The sequence below is a fragment of the Nicotiana attenuata genome, chromosome 3 (genome assembly GCF_001879085.1).
Source record: "Nicotiana attenuata strain UT chromosome 3, NIATTr2, whole genome shotgun sequence".
NCBI classification, from domain to species: Eukaryota; Viridiplantae; Streptophyta; class Magnoliopsida; order Solanales; family Solanaceae; genus Nicotiana; species Nicotiana attenuata.
Genome location: NC_031991.1, coordinates 23,628,112 through 23,648,080, shown reverse-complemented (window position 1 = coordinate 23,648,080; position 19,969 = coordinate 23,628,112). Strand labels below are relative to the sequence as shown.

General features: G+C 38.4%; 2 protein-coding genes across 2 annotated transcripts; both read right to left on the bottom strand.

Moving 5' to 3' along the window:
• On the bottom strand, nucleotides 9,415-10,761 carry LOC109224228 (uncharacterized mitochondrial protein AtMg00810-like). The gene is made up of 2 exons (XM_019388816.1): nucleotides 9,743-10,761; nucleotides 9,415-9,583 (listed from the first exon to the last, which is right to left on the bottom strand). Exons 1-2 carry the CDS (start codon nucleotides 10,759-10,761, stop codon nucleotides 9,415-9,417), a joined length of 1,188 nt encoding a protein of 395 aa, XP_019244361.1.
• Nucleotides 10,933-14,105, bottom strand: LOC109224227. The gene is made up of 2 exons (XM_019388815.1): nucleotides 12,225-14,105; nucleotides 10,933-12,063 (listed from the first exon to the last, which is right to left on the bottom strand). Exons 1-2 carry the CDS (start codon nucleotides 14,103-14,105, stop codon nucleotides 10,933-10,935), a joined length of 3,012 nt encoding a protein of 1,003 aa, XP_019244360.1.

The window sequence follows — 19,969 nt, the reverse complement described above, 5'->3', positions numbered from 1 at the left end:
AGAGGAACGAGAGGCCGTAATTGCTGCAGCAGTAACGCCTCGAATAGCAAATCCTGACAAAGAGAAGGATGAAAGTTAAAACAATAAATTTTTACATATGAGAAAGACAAAAACTCTTACCGCGAGTCTTCATTTTCCAACCGTAACGATTGGAGATATATTTCCAAGACCTAGCCTCCATAGGCGCGATATTCAACAATTTATCTACCCAACCACGAAAATTGGGAACGTTCTCCACAACTCCCATGGTTACTAAAAAAAAGAGAAAACAAAGTTAAAAGAAATTGATAAACTCGAAAGAAAAAGGTACGAGAAAGGGTGAGAAACTTACGTGCAAAATTCCACTTCTCAGGGAAGGGAATGTTTTCTCTACCCACCAAAACCAACTGTGGGGGTAGTAACAAACCGGGCATACCAGCCACGGTCCTTGTCATCTTCTGGGCTCACCAAAACCCTCTTACTCCTAGCCACTAAGGTAAAAACGCCATTACGAAAAAACCTAGGGGAGTAGAGGTGAATTAGGTGAGGGAAGGTAAAGTTAACATCTGTTAAATTAGCCAGATGTCTTAAACATGCAACAATCCTCCATACCAACGGGCCAATCTGTGCTAAACAGACTTTGAAGAAACGACAGAAATCGAGAATCACTGGATCGATAGCTGGTTTAAACCCAAGAGTAAAAGGGTATGTGTAAACAAAAGAGAGTCCAGTCATATATGAAGTAATTCTTTGATTTGGATTGGGGATTACAATGGGAAAATCGTCACTCCAGTGGCAATCTTTGCGGACTATGGGAGCTAAAGCCTCTGTAATCAAAGTGGGGTAATCATCGGCACGATCCAGACCAGAAACTTGGCTTTGAAGTGATCGTCTATCATGGTGAAAAGATAAATCGTTAGGGACTATCTCTTCTACCAAAGGCTCTTGTAATGGTTAAGAGGGTTCCTTGCCCTTAGAAGATGATATTTGGGTAAAAGAACCTCTAGTTCTAGAAGAAGAACCAGGACTAGGAGAAGGCATGGCAGAACCACCACCACGAGAGGATCCTAAACTACGAAGTCTTCCGCCCCTTTTATGTCTAACAGGGGCATTGGGAAAGTTGTCTAAAATAGGAACTCTTCTAGGGTTAGGGTTCGAAGAAGACATGATGGGGAAGAAGAAGAAGTGAATAGAAATTTGCACATTTCAAGTGTTCGGAAGAGTTTTGTGTGGTAAAAAGTAAAAGGTAAAATTATATTTATACTGATAGGCAACCGTCAAAAAGTGAAAATGCAGTAATGGAAGGTCACAATAATGGTAACTGGTACTTCGTGAATAGTGGAGCTGTAAAAAAGGACCTTGAAAAGGGGTGCAAGCTGCAGAATTGATAAGGAGTTGACACGTGTGAAGAACATTAAATAGAAGTGACCATTGAAGCGTCAATCTTGTCATAGCATTAATGGTGACAAAAATTCTCCTTTTATGAAATCCACTTCCCAAATATTCAATTGACGATAAATGGAAAGTGGGGGGACTATCTGTATTGGGAAAAATTTAGTTTGCATATTGGAGATGACGTGTCATGACACGTAGACTGGTCAAACAGTCAAAGAATTAAGGTTGGGTAATAGGTACGAGCAACAACAGATACGAGCAAGTTAAATAGAAGAGGCACGAGCAGTCATACGAGCAATTCAACGCTCGTACCTATTCAAGACATTTAAAGTTCAAAAATCGTGAAGAATCAAAGGAATGAATCTGACAGCAAATAAGAGCCCAGATACAATATTTAATGAGTATTAAATGCTAGAAACGTTAGAGAATATGTATTTAATGTATATGATTGCATAACGTAACATTTAAAGTCATTAATTGCCCATAATTGCCTTATTATGACAAATGTAAGGCTCGTATCCCAAAATGGCTATAAAAGGGGAAGGAACAAACAATTATAGACACAAGACACTATTGGATTATACTCTGATTTACTAGCTTTCATATCTTACTATTCTCAAATTTCTTTCTTTATATACTTTTCTGGTTATCAGTAACCCGTATTCTTCTAAATTCTTGCTTTGACTAAAAATCTATTTTTAGGTTAAACAGCGTACACATCACCCTCCCCAGACCCCACTATGTGTGATTTTACTGGGTAGTTGTTGTTATTGTTCTTTCGTTGGAATAAAACTTGCAATTTCAAAGTTCAAATAGAAGCATGCGTTCTATTCCATTACATTTAACTAGATATTCCTTTATAACTTTTCCCCCTAGATGACCAGCTAGTTATATTCAACTTCATATCTTTCACAGGTAAAAGTATAATATTAGAAACTTTATTTCAGAACCACAATTTAATTTGAAACCTTTTACCACCAAAGGGCAAAGCCAGCCTTGCAAAAGTAGAAAAAGATGGTTGAGAAAAGGTTAATGTCTGTGAAAAGGTTAAAGATGGTTGAGAGATATATTGCCTTTTTTTTTCATTCAAACGAAGCTAGGAGGGAGGAATCACCAACGCCCAACTACCATTTCTTTAGTCTTTCTTCTCCTTAGTTTACTTCTTTAGTCCTTTAATTCTATGTTCAATTACTAGGTGCCATAAGTTCCACACAATTGGGATTTAAATTTTTTTTGAAAGCAGTTACTAGTTCAGGACTTGGCAAGTATATACTCTAAAGAAAAATATTCATAAAGTACTGCAGTTTAGCGCCTAATTATCATATGTAATTATAGTTTGTCTAATTAACATTTCGTAGCTAATGCTCAATTATTGTCAGCATGCCCTGCATCGATTGTATTTGTTCATGCAATTAATGCGAAATACATAAATACGAAAAAATAGAGCGGTCTCATTAAGAGTCGAACTCAAGACTAAGTAGATGCTCTAACCAACCGAGCTACGAGATCTTGTTTCTCTTTTATTTCAGTTCAAAATAATTGATCTCTTGTTTCAGTATTACAAGTGAATTTGCTTTAAAATTCAAATATTGCTACGAATAATAATTTTCTGAAAGTATAGCTACGAATGAAAAATACAGTGTATATGTTTGTTGTGTCGTATAATATTTCCAATTTTAAGTTTCAGCAGTTGCCGAATATAACATTACTGATGATAATCATGTTGTTTATGGTATAACAATAATTAAAAAGTTCTCCCTGCGAAATAACAAAAAATAATACTTGTTCAAGTTGTTAGAATAAACTCAGCTGGAATATTTTGGTCATATTTAGCATTGGATTCTCCTTGACTATCCAATCATACTATGTAGTATAAGTAGAATCAACTAATAATAATGGATTTACTTGATAATAATTAATCTTAGCTTATATATTAGCAAAATTACAATCAAACTGCAGATTCTTAATCGTTGGATGATTGGGTAATTATGGAAAAGCATATACAGAAAAACAAAAGGTGAGTAAGTTACAGCTAGATCTGCCATTATCATACCATCATATTCCCAAATAGCTGTGAATAATGTACATATTTTTGGACTCTAACTGAACTCTAGTAATTGAAGAAAATAACTTGTTATTATTTCTGGATTTGTATATTTGGTCAACAAGTACTTGAAGTTTGAAGACATGAAATCCCATGTGAGCATGTTCCACTGACCCTTCTTCCTTGTCCCAATATATATTAATTCCTCTTCTCCTTAGCTTAATTAGTTTTTTTTTGCTTTGTCACTCTCGTAAAGGGAGTCTTCGCGTAACTGGTAAAGTCATTATGTGAACAGAAGGTCATGAGTTCATGCCGGGAAAACAGCCTCTTGCAGAAATGCAAGTTAAGGCGGTGTACAATAGATCGATCCTTGTGGTCTGGTCCTTCCCCCGATCGACCTTGCGCATAGCGAGAGCTTAGTGCACCGGGCTACCCTTTTTTGTCACTCTCATATCTACCCTTTTTTTCAACATCCATATTATGAAGCATCATTGTTTATAACAGTATAGCCGTTGTCTAAATCATGTTAATTCGAAGTACAGTACTATCTTTTGATAAATTAATTATCTCCCATAGAAGAATTAATTATAAGAAATTATCAGAGGTTGTATGGAGGACGAACTTCAATTAACTTGTTTCTCAATTCATGCTGCTGCGGATCAAGAAGATACTAGCATAGAACATAACTAAGTGAAGTTACATATCACACAATAGAAGTTTAACTTCTATACTGTTACGTGGCGCCTTCCCGAGGTTCCTTGAAAGGGTGACGTAAGGCTAAGCAACCGATATCAGAGGCATATGCGCCGGGCATTGTCTGTGCGCGCGGCGCTGTTGGCATCTGCCAGCCGTTGAGCAGATGTCCATGTCTTTCCGAAGAGATCTCAGGCGACTGACATGGAAGACTTGATGGATCTTCCACCAAGCTGGGATGGCAACCTGGTATGTGGATTTCCCAATGCGTCTTTCAATGGACAATGGCCCAATATGTTTTTGCAGTAGGCGAGGGTCATGGGTCCTCTATGCAAACAAGTACCGCTTTGGGATGTTTAGCATCACTTTGTCTCCTGCTTGGTGTTGGACAAAGCAAAGATTCTGATCAGCGAACCTTTTCGCCCGCTCTTGGGCTCTGACGAGATAGCTCCGCACTATCTCCAAATTGCGCTCCCATTCCCTCGAGAAGTTGGCAGCTCGAGGAGATTTTGGCATGGTTAATACATTCACCGTTTGCAGGAGAAGCGGTTGATGTCCGATAACAATTTCAAAAGCGATTTTGTTTGTATTGGGGCTCTTTTGAGAATTGAAACACAGTGGAGCAGCATCCAAAAGCTTTACCCAATGTTGTTGTAATCCGATTGCAAAGTGACAAAGATATTCCTCCAGCATGTCATAGAACCGTCCCGTCTGGTCATCTGATGGTGGATGGAAGTTTGAGTTGTGACTCAATTTGGACCTGAATCACTTAAAGAGATGGGTCCAGAAGTTGCTAGTGAAGCGTGAGTCGCGACCACTAACGATGTCTTTGGGCAGGCCCCAATATTTGACAATGTGCGAGAAGAAGAGTCGAGATGTATCTTCTGCTAATATGTTTTGTGGGGCTACTATGAAGGCTGCATAATTGGAAAACCGATCTATTATAACCAAGATAGATGCAAGTTTTCGACTTTGGGCAATCATGTGATGAAGTTAAGGGAAACACTTTCCCAAGGTATTTCTGGGGCATGTAGTGGCTCCAAAAGTCCCGCTTGTGATGAGCGGTCCGACTTGTCCTTTTGGTCTGCCTGACGAGTCTTCCCACATCGAGGAGCGTCATCAGTCATCTAAAGTCGATGATATGACTTCTGATTCTTGTTGCAAAGGGTAGCTGGAACCATAGGTTCATGTCTTTTGACTCCTTTCATCAACTACATGGCCGAGATATTTTCAGCGGCCATCTTTATGGGCATGCATGGTATGATGCGGGGCTTGGCCCCATTTTCTCCCAACATCAGGAGCATGTTGGCATATGTTACGGGTATGGTGTGGGTTTGCCTCAGGAATTCCAATCCCTCTATGAGTTCGAAGTCATCCATGATTGCGACGCATAGGTTGAATCTTCCTTCATAAGGTCCAGGATTTATGGGCACTTCTTTGGCTATTCCACCCACTGGTTGGGGTGGTGAATTGATAGCCTTGACATGACCCTTACTCTTTTATACCACTAGACCGAGGCGCTTCACCTAGTCGAGACTAAGTAGTTGTGGGTAGCACTAGTGTCGATCATTGCCCGAATGGGTTTGCCGTTGACTTTCATTTCGACGAACATTAAGGTCCTCTCTTGGGTAGGAGAAGGCCTCTCATCCGCCTTCCTTTTACCTTTCTTGGCGATTGGGCATGAGTCCTTCTTAGGGATACCAACACTGGTTCCCGCTAAAGTATTAGGGATGGAACCAACAATTACATTGAAGGCACCTACTTGTTCTGCTTCGTCTGAGTCGTCATCTGACTCATCCTCAACAACCCGATGAGCGTTGATCTGTATCTGTAGGCATTCATTGTTCTAATGTGGCCCGCTGCAGTGGCGACATTCTGAAGGGGGTTTCCTCCCCTGATTGTTGTTGACGGATGCAGCGCTGTTGCTGCTTGAGGAAGGAGTCTTGGATCTGGTTGCACTTCGATCTCCCCCACTTCTGCTAGGGCCACACTTGCTAGGTTGGCTCCCGTTGTAACCCCCTCGGACAGGCGGCTGAGGCTATCCTTCTGAGTTTCCATGTGATAATCCCCTAGGCATTCAGTAGCTTGGATGGCCTTGGGGAGGGTATCTACCCTTTGTCTTTGCAGCTCCAACGGGAGTGAGGTTTCAAACCTTGTAGGAATGTGAAGAACTTGTCTTTGTCACCCATATCCTGTATGTTTAGCATGAGCGCGGAGAATTCCCGCACGTAATCCCGCACTGACTTGGTCTAGCGGAGTTCTCGTAGCTTTCTCCGTGCATTGTACTCCACGTTTTCGGGGAAGAACTGCAGGCGTATGGCTGCATTCAGTTCTGCCCATGTCTTGAGAGTATCTTCCCCGGCCTTGATGGCTTCGTATTTCACTCGCCACCAGAGCTTAGCATCACCCTGAAGATACATAGTAGTAGTTGCTACCTTTTTGGCTTCTTCCAACTCGCCTACGACATCGAAGTATTGTTCGATGTCGAAGATAAAGTTTTCCACTTCTTTAGCACCCCGAGCTCCGTCGTATGGCTTTGGCTCTGGAATTTTTAGCTTTTGTGGCACATGAGCGAGGTTCATAACACCCCTGATCTGATTTTCGCCTCCTCGAAGTAGGCTTTGTAGAGCGGCATTGACAACATTGAGTTCCCATGTCAATTGGTCTATGGTTTGCTGCATGGCAGTCACCATGTCTGCCTCTTGTTCTTTATGAGCTAAATCCTTGGCGCGCTCCTGTTGGAGGTCCTCGAATTGCCATAAATTTCGACTTCCTCTGTGGTTGCCGTTTGGCGGTCTCCTTCATAGTCACAACTCATGTTTTCTATGTCAACTTCGGCCTGGAGCATTCTGCGGTCTAGGTCGTCCAAACTTTGCACTAGGTTGGTTCTTAGTTCAGACACCATATCCACGATGGGTCGTAATACGTCAACCGTCTCTTCGAGGGCTGCAATGCGGTCCCCATGATTCACCATGGTCAGAAATGGTGGTAATGGAAAGATGATGCCTCGTCTGATGTCGAGCCTAGGCTCTGATACCAACTGTTACACGGCGCCTTCTTGAGGTTCCTTGGAAGGGCGACGTAAGGCTAAGCAACCGATGTGAGTGCGGTTTCTGTCCGCCAACTGAGGTCCCATCCGTACGGTAGACGAGATTGTCAGTGTCGTACGGGAAAACCAATGTCAAGAGCAATTGCAGAAATGGAAATGAGAATTGAGAATGAAAGCTTGATTGCATTAATAAAAGCTATTACAAAAGGCTACGCGGTGTCGAGGGAGAGAGACACCAGTACAGAGAAATGTTTGCTTGCTAGAAAGTTTGATTGCTTGAACCCCCCTAATAATGCTTAAAAAATAAACCAAAGTTACAAGACTAGAACTAGACTTAATTAGCTAGAGAAACATAATGGAAGTACATGAAATACAACAACTCTATATTTACAATGAAAATGACTTAGTTTTTTACAAGGCAGAAAATAGGTTTGTTGGTTGCATCTTTGTCTTTTGCGTCAGGGTCTGCGCGCGCGACACTATTTGGAGTCCGCGTGCGGCTGGCCGCTGGCAAGGCATCAGGATATGCGCGCGCGGCATTGTCTGTGCGCGCGATGCTATTGGCATCATCATGAACTGTTTTCCCGACATTGTCTATGCGAGCGGCGCTGTTGGCATCTGCCAGCCGCTAGGCGCTAGCGTGGGCTATCGGTGGGGCGATAGAGGCACATGCGCGCTTGTCACTTGGCACTGCCGAGACCACGGGGCCGACCATGGCGCTGGGCATTGGGAGGCTTGCCAGGACGCCATGGGGTGCGTTCAAGGGGTCATGGGGCATGGCTGGAAAGCTGCCCATGACAATACACATGCTATGTAAAAAAAAAACTCTAATTAGGGGAAGAATCAGACTTTTTGTGGCAACATTTAGTGGCGATTTATTTATTGCAACAAAAGCTAGACTTTTTGTAGCGAATCTAATTGAAGTATAGAAGGAAAACATAAGTGGCGAATTTTCTTAGGTTGCTTTTTATACATGCAGCTAATTGTCCATAATACATGAGACTACTAATCTATAAACTAAAAATAGTTATGTTACTGTTACGACCGGTTAAAGTACACTGAGCAATTAAGCTTAGATCTCACAAGAGATTTGAAACACTTATAGCTATAGTAAAAGGAAAAGAAAAGGAATACGAAGAAGAGATAGACATATACAAACTAGGTTCATGATTATTGGAAAGACAAAGGGATCTTTACTCAAATAGCCGGCAGATTGCCTATTTATTTTTTTAGACAATATATACAAATTATACATATATTATACATGGATTATACAAATATTATACATCTACGGTCTACCGGCTATTTTAAGTTTGAGCAGTTGGGCGGAGAGAGGGCGTTAATTCAATGCATGAAACATGAAGGACCAAAATTGATAGCACATATGCTTGTTGCCAGTGAAAAGGACAAGGAATGGAGTTTAATTGCATGAGCCCATCATTCTTAACATGAAGGGGCCATGGCTCAAGAAAATGGGTTGTTGCCCCATTTTCACAACAACTATTCTTTCTGGTCTCTGCACCCTTACAACTCTGATGGCGACTTCTGATATCGATTTTGAATATATTCCTAAAATTGAACTAGCAATAGTTGCATAGATTTTTTTTTGAAAAGGTCCTACTTTAATTATTAAGATTTTTATGTTTATTAGGCACATTCTTATCTTGTTGAGCGCTGAAAACGTTGGCACATTCTAATGTTGCTTCCTGAGATTGGCCAGGGCGAAGTGCACATAGAGCCGATTTCAAGACCCCATTTAAGCCATAGTCGAAGTTTCTAACTTTTACAAGTTTAAAGCAATGTTAGGCACGCAAATCTGAAATTTTGGCATACGTGTCTGAAAATTAGCTTGGCGAAGCCTAACTTAGGGCCCCATTTGGCCATGAGTTTTGCCAAAATAAATTTGGGATTATTTTCAAAACTCATGTTTGGCCATAAATTTTGCCCATATTTTGGCCAAATTCCAAATCTCAAATCTCAAATCCCAAAATCAGCGCCAAAATCCCAAAACTTGGGAATTATATACATGTTTTTCCAAAATAAAGTTGGAAATGTTAGAATTGAGGTAGAGGATTAAGAAGAAGGAGCAGGCAGAGAAGAAGGCAACAATGGAGAGAATTTTCTGTGTATATTCCACTGTACAAAACTGTATTTATGTACAAAGCTACTGTATAACCGCCCTTCTTTTCTCTATACGGTCCACTAACTAACTTGACATAAATAGACTAATCTACCCTTTGTCTATTTCACTAATTCAAGTTATGCCCTTATTCTCAACACTCCCCCTCAAACTAGGTAGTGTAAACACATCAAACACACCTAGTTTGGAACTTAAGTATTCATGTTGAACCTTGGTTAATCCTTTTGTTAACAAGTCTGCCTGCTGCTCTCTTGTACTGATATATTCTGTTTTGACTAAACCTTGTAGTATTTTTTCCCTTGTAAAGTGACAGTCTATGTCTATGTGCTTTGTCCTCTCATGGAAAACTGGGTTAGCAGCAATTTGTATTGCTGCCTTGTTGTCACAGTAGATGTTCACAGGAAGCTCTACTTCAATCCCAATTTCTTTGATCAGTCCAACTAGCCATATAAGTTCAACAACAGTAGCTGCTAAGCTTCTGTATTCAGCTTCTGCAGAGCTTCTAGAGACAGTTGTTTGCTTCTTTGACTTCCATGAAACCAAGGAATCTCCTAGTTTGATCAAGTATCCTGTCACAGACTTCCTGGAGTTCTGACAAGCAGCCCAGTCTGCATCACAATAGGCTTCTAAGACTCCTTTACTGCTGCTTGACAGTAGAAGTCCCTGTCCTGGATGGTTTTTAACATATCTCACAATCCTTGTAGCAGCTTCCATATGAGAGCTCTTAGGTTGCTGCATAAATTGGCTCAGTGTTTGGACACTGAATGCTAGATCAGGTCTTGTCATAGTTAGATAAAGTAGCTTCCCTATCAACCTCTGGTACACCCCAGGATCTGGTAACAGCTCATCAGCTTCATTGTTTGTTGTTCCAATGTGATCATCAAATTCTTTTGTAGTTAGCTTGATATTCATTTCCAAGGGTGTTGCTGCAGGTTTAGCTGCACTGAGTCCAAGTTCTGAGATAAGCTCCAATGCATATTTTCTTTGGTGCATAAGAATGCCTTTCTCAGATCTTGCAAATTCTATGCCCAGAAAATATTTCAACTCCCCCAAGTCCTTCATCTTGAAAGCCTTCTGTAATGCTGCTTTGGTGTCTTCAATTAGCTTCGGCTGTGACCCAGTAATCAACATATCATCTACATAAACAAGTACTACTGTTATGCCTTCTGTGCTCCTTTTTACAAATAAAGAATGATCATGCTGACTCTGAATGAAACCAAAAGTGCATAAGGCTTCAGTAAGCTTCTCATTCCACTGCCTGGGAGCCTGCTTAAGGCCATATAAGGATTTAATGAGCCTACATACTGGTTGTGACTCCCCTTGGCTCTTGAATCCTGGAGGCAGTTGCATGTAAATTTCATCGAAGAGATCTACCTGCAAGAATGCATTGTACACATCCATTTGGTGGATGTGCCAATGTTGAGCAGCAGCTATAGATAGAATAGTTCTGACTGTCACCATCTTCACCACTGGAGAAAAGTTTTCCTGATAGTCAATGCCTTCCTTTTAACTATAGCCTTTTGCAACTAGTCTTGCCTTGAATCTTTCTATTTCACCTGATGCTTTGTACTTCACTTTATATACCCACTTACAACCAATAGGAGTCTTACCCTCTGGGAGTGATACAATGTCTCAAGTATGGTTGCTTTCCAGTGCTTCAATCTCAGATTTCATAGCTTCCACCCACCTAGGATCTTGACAAGCTTTAGCAAATTTAGTAGGTTCAGCTATGGTAGAGAAGGCAGCTAAGTATGATTGATACTTTGAGGACAGTCTACCATATGACACATAATTTGCTATAGAGTATGGTACTGAGGAATGCACATTCAGAGACACAAAGTCTTTCATCCATATAGGTGGACACTTCTCTCTAGAAGATCTCCTTACCCCATTAAGCTGGTTGTCTGCACTGTTTGGATGAAGACTTTGATCTTGGGATTGCACTATATGTGGTAATACAGTCTGCTGAGTCTCCTCTGAACTTGCTGCTTGGTGAGTCTCCCTTTGAGTTTCCTCAATGCCATCAGCACTGAGCATATCATCAGTAGAGGAAGGACTATCAGTGGAGATTTGGAACATTGGAGCCATGGTCCCTGGTGCAGGAGCAGGAATATAGTCTGATTCTGACTGTGGAACAAAAATAGGAAGGTGCTTTGATTTAGAATGTTGAAAGGGAAAGACATCTTCCCTGAATATAACATCCCTGTTAACAAAGAAAGTACTGTTAGTGAGATGTAAAAGAATGTATCCCTTTTGTGTTCCAGAATAGCCCATTAACACTGCTGGTATTGCCCTACTCATAAACTTGTCCTTTTCTTGCACATTCTTTGCATAGCATAAGCACCCCAGAACTTTAATGTGCTTTAATGAAGGACTTCTGTTGTACAGCTTCTCAAAGGGAGTTAATCCACCTAGAACTGGAGTAGGCATCCTATTTATGATATACGCAGCATTTAACACACAGTGGCCCCAGTACTTGAGAGGAATATGAGCTTGGAATCTCATAGCTCTGGCAACTTCTAGGATGTGTCTATGCTTCCTCTCAGCTACTCCATTTTGCTGAGGGGTATAGGCACATGTTGTTTGATGAATTATTCCAAACTCCTTGAACAAATCTGCACATGTTGAATTAGTGAATTTTGTGCGATTGTCAGTTCTGATCATTTTGACACTACTGCTGAATTGATTCTTCACATAGAGCAAAAAGTATTTCAGCACCACACATACATCTGATTTAATTTCAAAAGAAACAGCCAGGTCATTCTGGAAAAATCATCCACCAAGGTTAAGAAGTATCTATTTCCATCAAATGTAAATACCCTATAGGGGCCCCATACATCAGCATGTAACAATTCAAAACAATGAGTACTTTTAATATTGCTAATAGGAAATGGAAGTCTAGTGTGCTTAGCTAAAGGACACACATGACAACTCTTCACTACATTGACACACTTATCATGTTTTATTGTGAATAGTTTCTTCAGAATCATAGGAGGAACATGTCCTAATCTTCTATGCCATAAGCTGATGTTGTCTTCTCCTTTATCCTTCAGTTCTGTGTCAACTCTTTCAGATTTATTGACTGTCAAGGCCTTCTCAATATAATTCTCAGCTTCCTGTAGTCTTAGGATGTATAGCCCTTCTGTTTCCTTACCAATCTCCTTCACCTTCCCATTGTAAAGATCCTGAAATAGGCAAAAATCAGAATAAAATGCAATACAACACTGCAGATCCTTGGTTAACTTTGACACTGAGAGGAGATTGTATTTGAACTGTGGGACATAAAGAACACTCCTAATTATGCTCCTTGCTGAGATTGGACAAGTACCAATATGTGTAACTGAGACCACATCTCCATTAGGTAAGTGTACTTTTCTAGGACTATTAGATTTAACTTCTTCAATATTGGATAATGCTCTAAGATCAGAAACCGTATGATTAGTGGCCCCTGTGTCAATTATCCATACCTGAGAAGGTTTATTGGCAGTATCTACTAGAAAAGCATTGCTGATACCTGTTGCACTGGTCATATTTGGAGATGTAGATGGTCCTGAACTTTTGTTTAACATTTGTAGTATTTGCTCATATTGTTCCTTTGTGAAAGAACAGGCTATGGGCTGTTGAAAGTTACTACTGCTGGTGTTTGAAGGTTGCCTCTGCATCATTGTTTGTGGTTGAGTCTGCATCAGCTGACCCTGCATCTGTGCGAAGACCTGAGCCTGCACAAGGTTGTTCTGGTTTGGCTCATTTGCTACTGCATTGTATACAGATGCTCCCCCTTTCTTCTTGAACTTAGAACCTTGTGGATAACCATTGAGTTTCCAACAGTTCTCTCTACTATGACCTTTCCTTTTACAGTAATCACAAAATTCATTGTTGTTTCTCCTAGGTTTTTGGTAATTTCCAGTTTGTTGAAAGTTATTGGACTGAAAGGTATTAGGCTGAAAGCTTGGTTGAAAACCATTAGGTCTTGTGGCAAGCAGTGCAGTTGGTTCATAGTTTTCAGGTATAGCATTAGATTGTAAGCTTAAATTCATTGCTGTAGCAGCTATGGATTTTTGACTTTCATCACTCATGATCATGGAATATGCCTTATTAACTGAAGATAAAGGGTACATCATAAGAATTTGGTTTCTAGCTTGGAAATAAGACTCATTTAATCCCATCAGAAATTGATATAATTTCTGCATTTTCATATGATTCACATAATCCCTAGACCTTTCACAATCACATGGAGCCGGGATTAGTGCTTCAAACTCATCCCAGAGATCTTTCAATTTTGTGTAATATTCAGAAACAGAAGATGTACCTTGATACAGTGTTGCTATTTCCATATGTAGATTGAATGATCGAGAGCCATCAACTTTATTGAATTTCTCACGAAGATCTTCCCACACTGCCTGTGCATCAGATCCATATACTACTCCTCCAAATAATTTCGGAGTTACAGCATTCATGAGCCAGGAAAGTACTATTGCATTGCATCTTTCCCATTGCTCCCATAGATTTTCATGAAATTTCTTCTTTTTCCATGTTCCTTCTACAAGCCCTAGTTTATTCCTCCCGCGTAAAGCTATTCTCATCGAGCGATTCCACAGAGTGTAATTGGTCGTACTTGTCAGCTGAAAGGAAATGAGTTGTGCTCCACATGTATCTGAAGGTCCGAGATACAAAGGGTGATTGTGCAGCAAATCAACTCCAAATTCATTGCAAGCTTGAACACCAATACTAGATCTACTTGTTCCTGTAACTCCAGCTCCAATTACTTCCGGATTTACAGGTGTGTCTGCAGATGTATCTCCCATGGCTGCTCTGTTTCACTTGCTTGAATTTTTGAGAAATTGATTTCTTCGAGTTCTGAATCCAATTACTCTTACTCTGTTCCAGCTTCAATGGCAGCTTAGATCGAGTCACGGATCTCTAATCCCGCTCTGATACCATGTTAGAATTGAGGTAGAGGATTAAGAAGAAGGAGCATGCAGAGAAGAAGGCAACAATGGAGAGAATTTTCTGTGTATATTCCACTGTACAAAACTGTATTTATGTACAAAGCTACTGTATAACCGCCCTTCTTTTCTCTACACGGTCCACTAACTAACTTGACATAAATAGACTAATCTACCCTTTGTCTATTTCACTAATTCAAGTGATGCCCTTATTCTCAACAGGAAAATATGTTTTGAAAATGTATGTCCAAACACATTTTCATCTTCAAACCAAACTTCACCCAAATCAGATTTTTCAAAATAAATTTGGGATCTATGGCCAAACGCTAGCTAGATAATAGCAAGTAAACTTCGAACATTTTTGCCTGAAGTTCAAGGATTGATAACTAAAGTTCATGCATTTTTATATGATCTCTCGGATATCCTTCTTTCTCTAGTACGAAATATCAAAGACATTTGATAATATGTCAATTAAGAGTAGTTTAAAAAGCAAATCTTCATCTCTTCCAACATTTTTGTATACGGCCAAAATCGGATTCGTCCACACGTGAAAGATCGGGCTCGGAATATGAGGGACTGAAGATCGACCCCAAGTTCCACCGGGCCGGAACTGAGATCAAAATGCTTGTTTTCGAGAATATTGAGTCCGTGATCTTGGAATCAACCCTGACACCGAACGAGCTCGAGGATATATTGTTAGCGTATCAATAGAAGGCTGAAATATCGTGACCGGTCAGATATTACGGCGGGAATCTCTGCATGTATCAATAAGGAACCAGCAATCAACAAATCAAGAGATTTTTAGTTTTTTACCTTTTATAGAATTTTACCTAAAGTAGGACTCCCCTACTATATAAAGGAGGTCGGATAATTCATTTAACACATTTTACCACGCATTCCAAAGCAATACATTATTTTTCTCCTTAAGCTCTTATTCAACTGTGCCTTGATACCGATGGAAGTTCATCCATTTCGAGGGTGGCCAACCCCCAAGACCGTAAGTGTTCAATTCGTGTGGTTTGAATTTACTTTATATATCACTTTTTATTTTAATTGTAATCTATTTGTCATATTATGTCAAGTTAATCCACGTATCCTTAAAACCACTTACAAACTCAATTGTCATCCGATTTTGGGGGTAAAACAATTTTCAACCTTAACTTGTCAACGAACTCACTTTTCATAGTTTGAAATCTAAGACCAACTTTAAGCTTGCATCAATGATGATTTTTAGATGAGTTTTAATTTACTTCATGAAATCTTGTATATAAGAGATGTTGGAAGAAGAAAATAAGCATTTTCGGCAATACCTACTTGAATTAAACTAGAAAATAAGCGTTTTCGACAACACCTATTTGTACTTACTATTCATATTTGAAATTCAAGACTCGCTTCTTCAAGCTTGTAACATTGATAATATAAATTAACTGGCTACAGATGCAAAAAAAAATTAAAAGGTGGCTGCGCCTCAAATGATGCTGCGCAAATAGGCTGTCTGTGCAAATTCTCCTTCGGCCCCGTACAGAGAGAATCTGGACCATTGTTAGACGGAATTCAACCGAAGTTATGGGGAGAAATTTAAAGGGATTTTTTCCTAACTATACCATATAGGAAACCTTATTACCAAATATGTGCATAGTATGTATATTACCCGCCCAGTCCACAGTTTATCTACAATTTATATACCATTCGTTATTTAGGCAGAATCTGCCATTTTTACCGCGCGAAAAATCAGCCACAAAATCTGGGATTGATTTATTCCACATTAAATTCAAAATTTGAAACGGAAACGAGATCTCGAAGCTGCGTAATTTTGAAACGGAAAGGAGATTTCTGTTCTTCATCTTCATCTTCATCTGTTCTTCCATATATTTTCCACCATTTATAGCCATTAAAAAGCTTGAAAGCTTTGAATTCAAATTTGGTTTTTCAAAAATCATTATTTGTTTGGATTGGGTGTTGTTCAAAATAATTTGGAATATGGTTTGGAGTTTATATCTCAATTTTGAGGGGTTTTGGCGAAGATTAGACTTGGTTTTGACTGAATTCAGATAGAAACTCGAAGAAGAAGAAGAAGAAGACATATTTCCAAAAATTGTAGATAAATTGTAGAATTGTAGATAAATTGTAGATAAATTGTAGATTGGGAAGACTAAATCTTTTACAAATCTTCTACAATTATGTCGAAAATGCCAATAATGCTACAATTGAAATGGGAATAAATTCAATGTATCCAGTTTGTAGATATCTTGTAGATAAATTGTAGATTATTTGTATTCTGATTGTAGATGCATTATTTTCTGTTTTCACAAATCCAAAACGACTAAAGCTTCTACAAAATCTTCTGCAAAAAACAGTCTACAATTTATCTATAATTTTTCTATTTTTTCTACAATTTATCTACAATTTATCTACAAAAGAAGGTATATTTTGTTTATGAAAATTAACTATAGATCTGAGTGCAGTTCTTGGAAGTAGAAGACAAAACTATAGAATGCACAGACATGTGATGAAGGCATTCTCATTCAAAGGTGTAACTTACCATCATAATAAAAAATAAAATACACAAAAACTTCGAATACCAATATTTGAATCTCAGCGAAAGCAAGCAAAATTAGGTAATTTGTTTCATTTGCTGTGATTTGCATTAGCCGGACACGACAAACAGGAAGAAGAAGCAAAGAAAGAAATTCATAACTTTTTTAAGTTACGGCTGAAGGGTCAGAAAATAATTGCACCCTTAATTATAGCGCCTAATATAAAAGCACCATTAATTATATCCCTAATTTGAATTATGGTATATAAATGGTAATTTGGTATACTGAAATGTAATTAACACAAACCTTAAACATTGAGGGTAATAAGGTTTCATATATGGTATAGGAAGGTAAAAATCCCAAAATAAAATAGTCAGATTTACAACTGGTCGTTCAAAAATAGCCCAATATCAGAAGTAATCGAAATTTAGCCACTTTTTATGTAAAGATAAGTCTGAGCGAAAACACTATCCAAAACCCGAAAAATACTCCAGTATATTATGCTGGAGTTCCAGCATAAGTATACTTGAACTCCAACATATTATACTGGAGTTACAGGATAAGTATGCTGGAACTCCAGCATAATATGATGGAGTTCCAGCATAAATACACTAGAACTCCAGCATAATATACTGGAGTTCCAGCAAGTATACTGGTGTAGTATAATATACTGGAGTTTGGAGCACCGGTGCTCCAGTCTCCAGTATATTATACTGGAGCCAGCAAAGTATACCGGTCCAGCATAATATGCTGGAGTTATATACAGGTGCACCGAACTCTAGTATATTATGCTGGACTCATCTCTATTGCAGCAAAATAATGACTATTTTTCATTGACTTGGTAAACGCTGGCTATTTTTAAATGACCAATCCAAAAACTGGCTATACCGTGCTATTTTTACGAAGTTATGAGTCCTTAAGCCCAGTAGTTTGTAACCTATTTGATACGAACCCTGTATTTTTCTTACATCCTAGACCATTTTCAAACTACAGTCTCCACTTTTTTCATATAATATCTTGGGTTAGGTGCACAAACCGTCATTCTTAGGATGTTATTTTGAGATTAGTCAATATTTATTTTGTCATGAAATTTGAATTAAAAATCTTAAATTCAAAATAATTCCAAAATTGAAATTCATAACACTGACTAAATTTTAAATAAACTAAATAGCTGGTGTCATTTCTACCATTATCTTCGTTACTTCAAAAACTGGATTGCTAGCAAATGCAGATAAGCTGGCCGATTTTAGGAGCGCCACCTAGAATAATATTAGGTTGTTATCTTCTATTTCCTTATTACATGAATAAACAAAAGTTATAATTTAAAAGATAAAATTGAAGCTGGAGATAACATACATCCTAGTTCGGACCATAGGAATAGTCTGGGTCGAGCACCAATTCATGATTTGGAATTTGGACAAAAAGAATTATTCATTGAACAACCTAAAAGAAAAACAATACTCCTAATAACAAAAGAGCATCCCAACCTTAAAGCTTCTTGCTTCTTTTTTATATACTAGTCTTATGATACGCGGGTTGACGCGTACACTATCTCGATAAAAAAATATTAATAACATATTATATTTGATTTATAAAATAAAAGTATATGTTCTTAAAAATAATAATGTTGATCTTGTGTACCTAATTCAATAAAAGAAAAAATTACTGCATAAACGTTTTCAATCATCTGTTACTATATTCAATTATAAACTTATTTTAGTTTTATAATGTCATCAACTCTAAATTCAAAAATTATTATTCTTCCTTCCCAGTTTGAATATTCACACATAAACTTTAAAAGATTTATGATTTTAATTTTAAAATTCTAATTTAAGAGCTTTACCAAAAAATGAATTAAGTTGATGATATATTTGGTAATAAGAAGAGTTGATACGTCACTTAAGAAGAAGAAGAGTGAAAAGTTCTACTATTTGGTAAGAGAATATTTAAGTCAAAAGCGTGTTATTTGAATTAAAATCATTGGTTAAATATTTGGTGTTGAAGTAATAAATTCTAAAAGGAAAGAAATTATACATTAAGATCTTACTCGGTTCGACTTCTTAATTATATATGTTTGTACATAGTTCGAATATGGAAATATTTAATCAATAAATTTTAATTGATTTTGTAATCCTAAATATTAGGAAAATAATTATGACTATTCTTAAATATTAGAGAAATAATTTAATTAATATTCCTAAATATGAGATTATACATTAAAAACTAAAAGATAATTTTGTCCAGTGTAAACTCTATTTTTAAAGGGTAAAAAAGACGAACGATATTTCTTTTTGGGTAAATATCTGTTTCATTCCAAAAAAAGTCATTACAGAACAGGTAGATGCAGACCATCTACTCCCTAATTACATGTCCCTTGTCTATAGACTAAGTGAGTTCATCACTACATCTAAGTAACCAATTGGACTAACATCTAATTGAATAATGCAACATGACAAAATACATCAATGATAGCTATACTTCATGGATACCCATTGAGAGTTGTAAGTGCTCCTTGCCAGTGTTGTATCCCCTGTCCTCTCGTATGTATATGAATTGTTACTTCTCTGCATATGCTGTTCACATTTACTGCACCCCCTGGAATCGAGCTTTGTTTCTTTCTCTCCATTGGTATAAACCATCATGCCAAAGACACAAGTGACAATTTCCCAGTGTCCACTCTTCTTTGTGGCATAATGACTTATCCATTCCACCTCACTTTGCCAATCTAGAATAGGTCTGTAATGTCCTAACCATTTCAATAGCCTTGACCACACTTCCTTTGTCACAGTACAATCAAAGAACAAATGGTCGAATGTTTCATCAGCTAGCTTACAGAATATACACTGTTGAGATAGTTGAACCCCAAACTCCAGTAGTCTATCCACTGTAGCTAATCTTCTTTGTAATGCTAACCATACTATGAATTTAAATCTGGGATGCATTCTTGGTTGCAACACTATGCCCTTCCAGGGAACCTTAGGGAGCTGGGGAAGTTGTAGTTGATAGAACTTCCTGATGCTGAAAGAATTGCCTTTTTGAAGCTGATCCAACCGAATCAATAGATTACCTTCGATACCCTGAATATCCCCAATGAACTTCCTTGACTCTAAGATTTTCCTGACCACCCAAGCTGCATTCTTGGGTATTGGCATATGCTCAAGTGTGTGATGCTTTATGTAGAAGGTA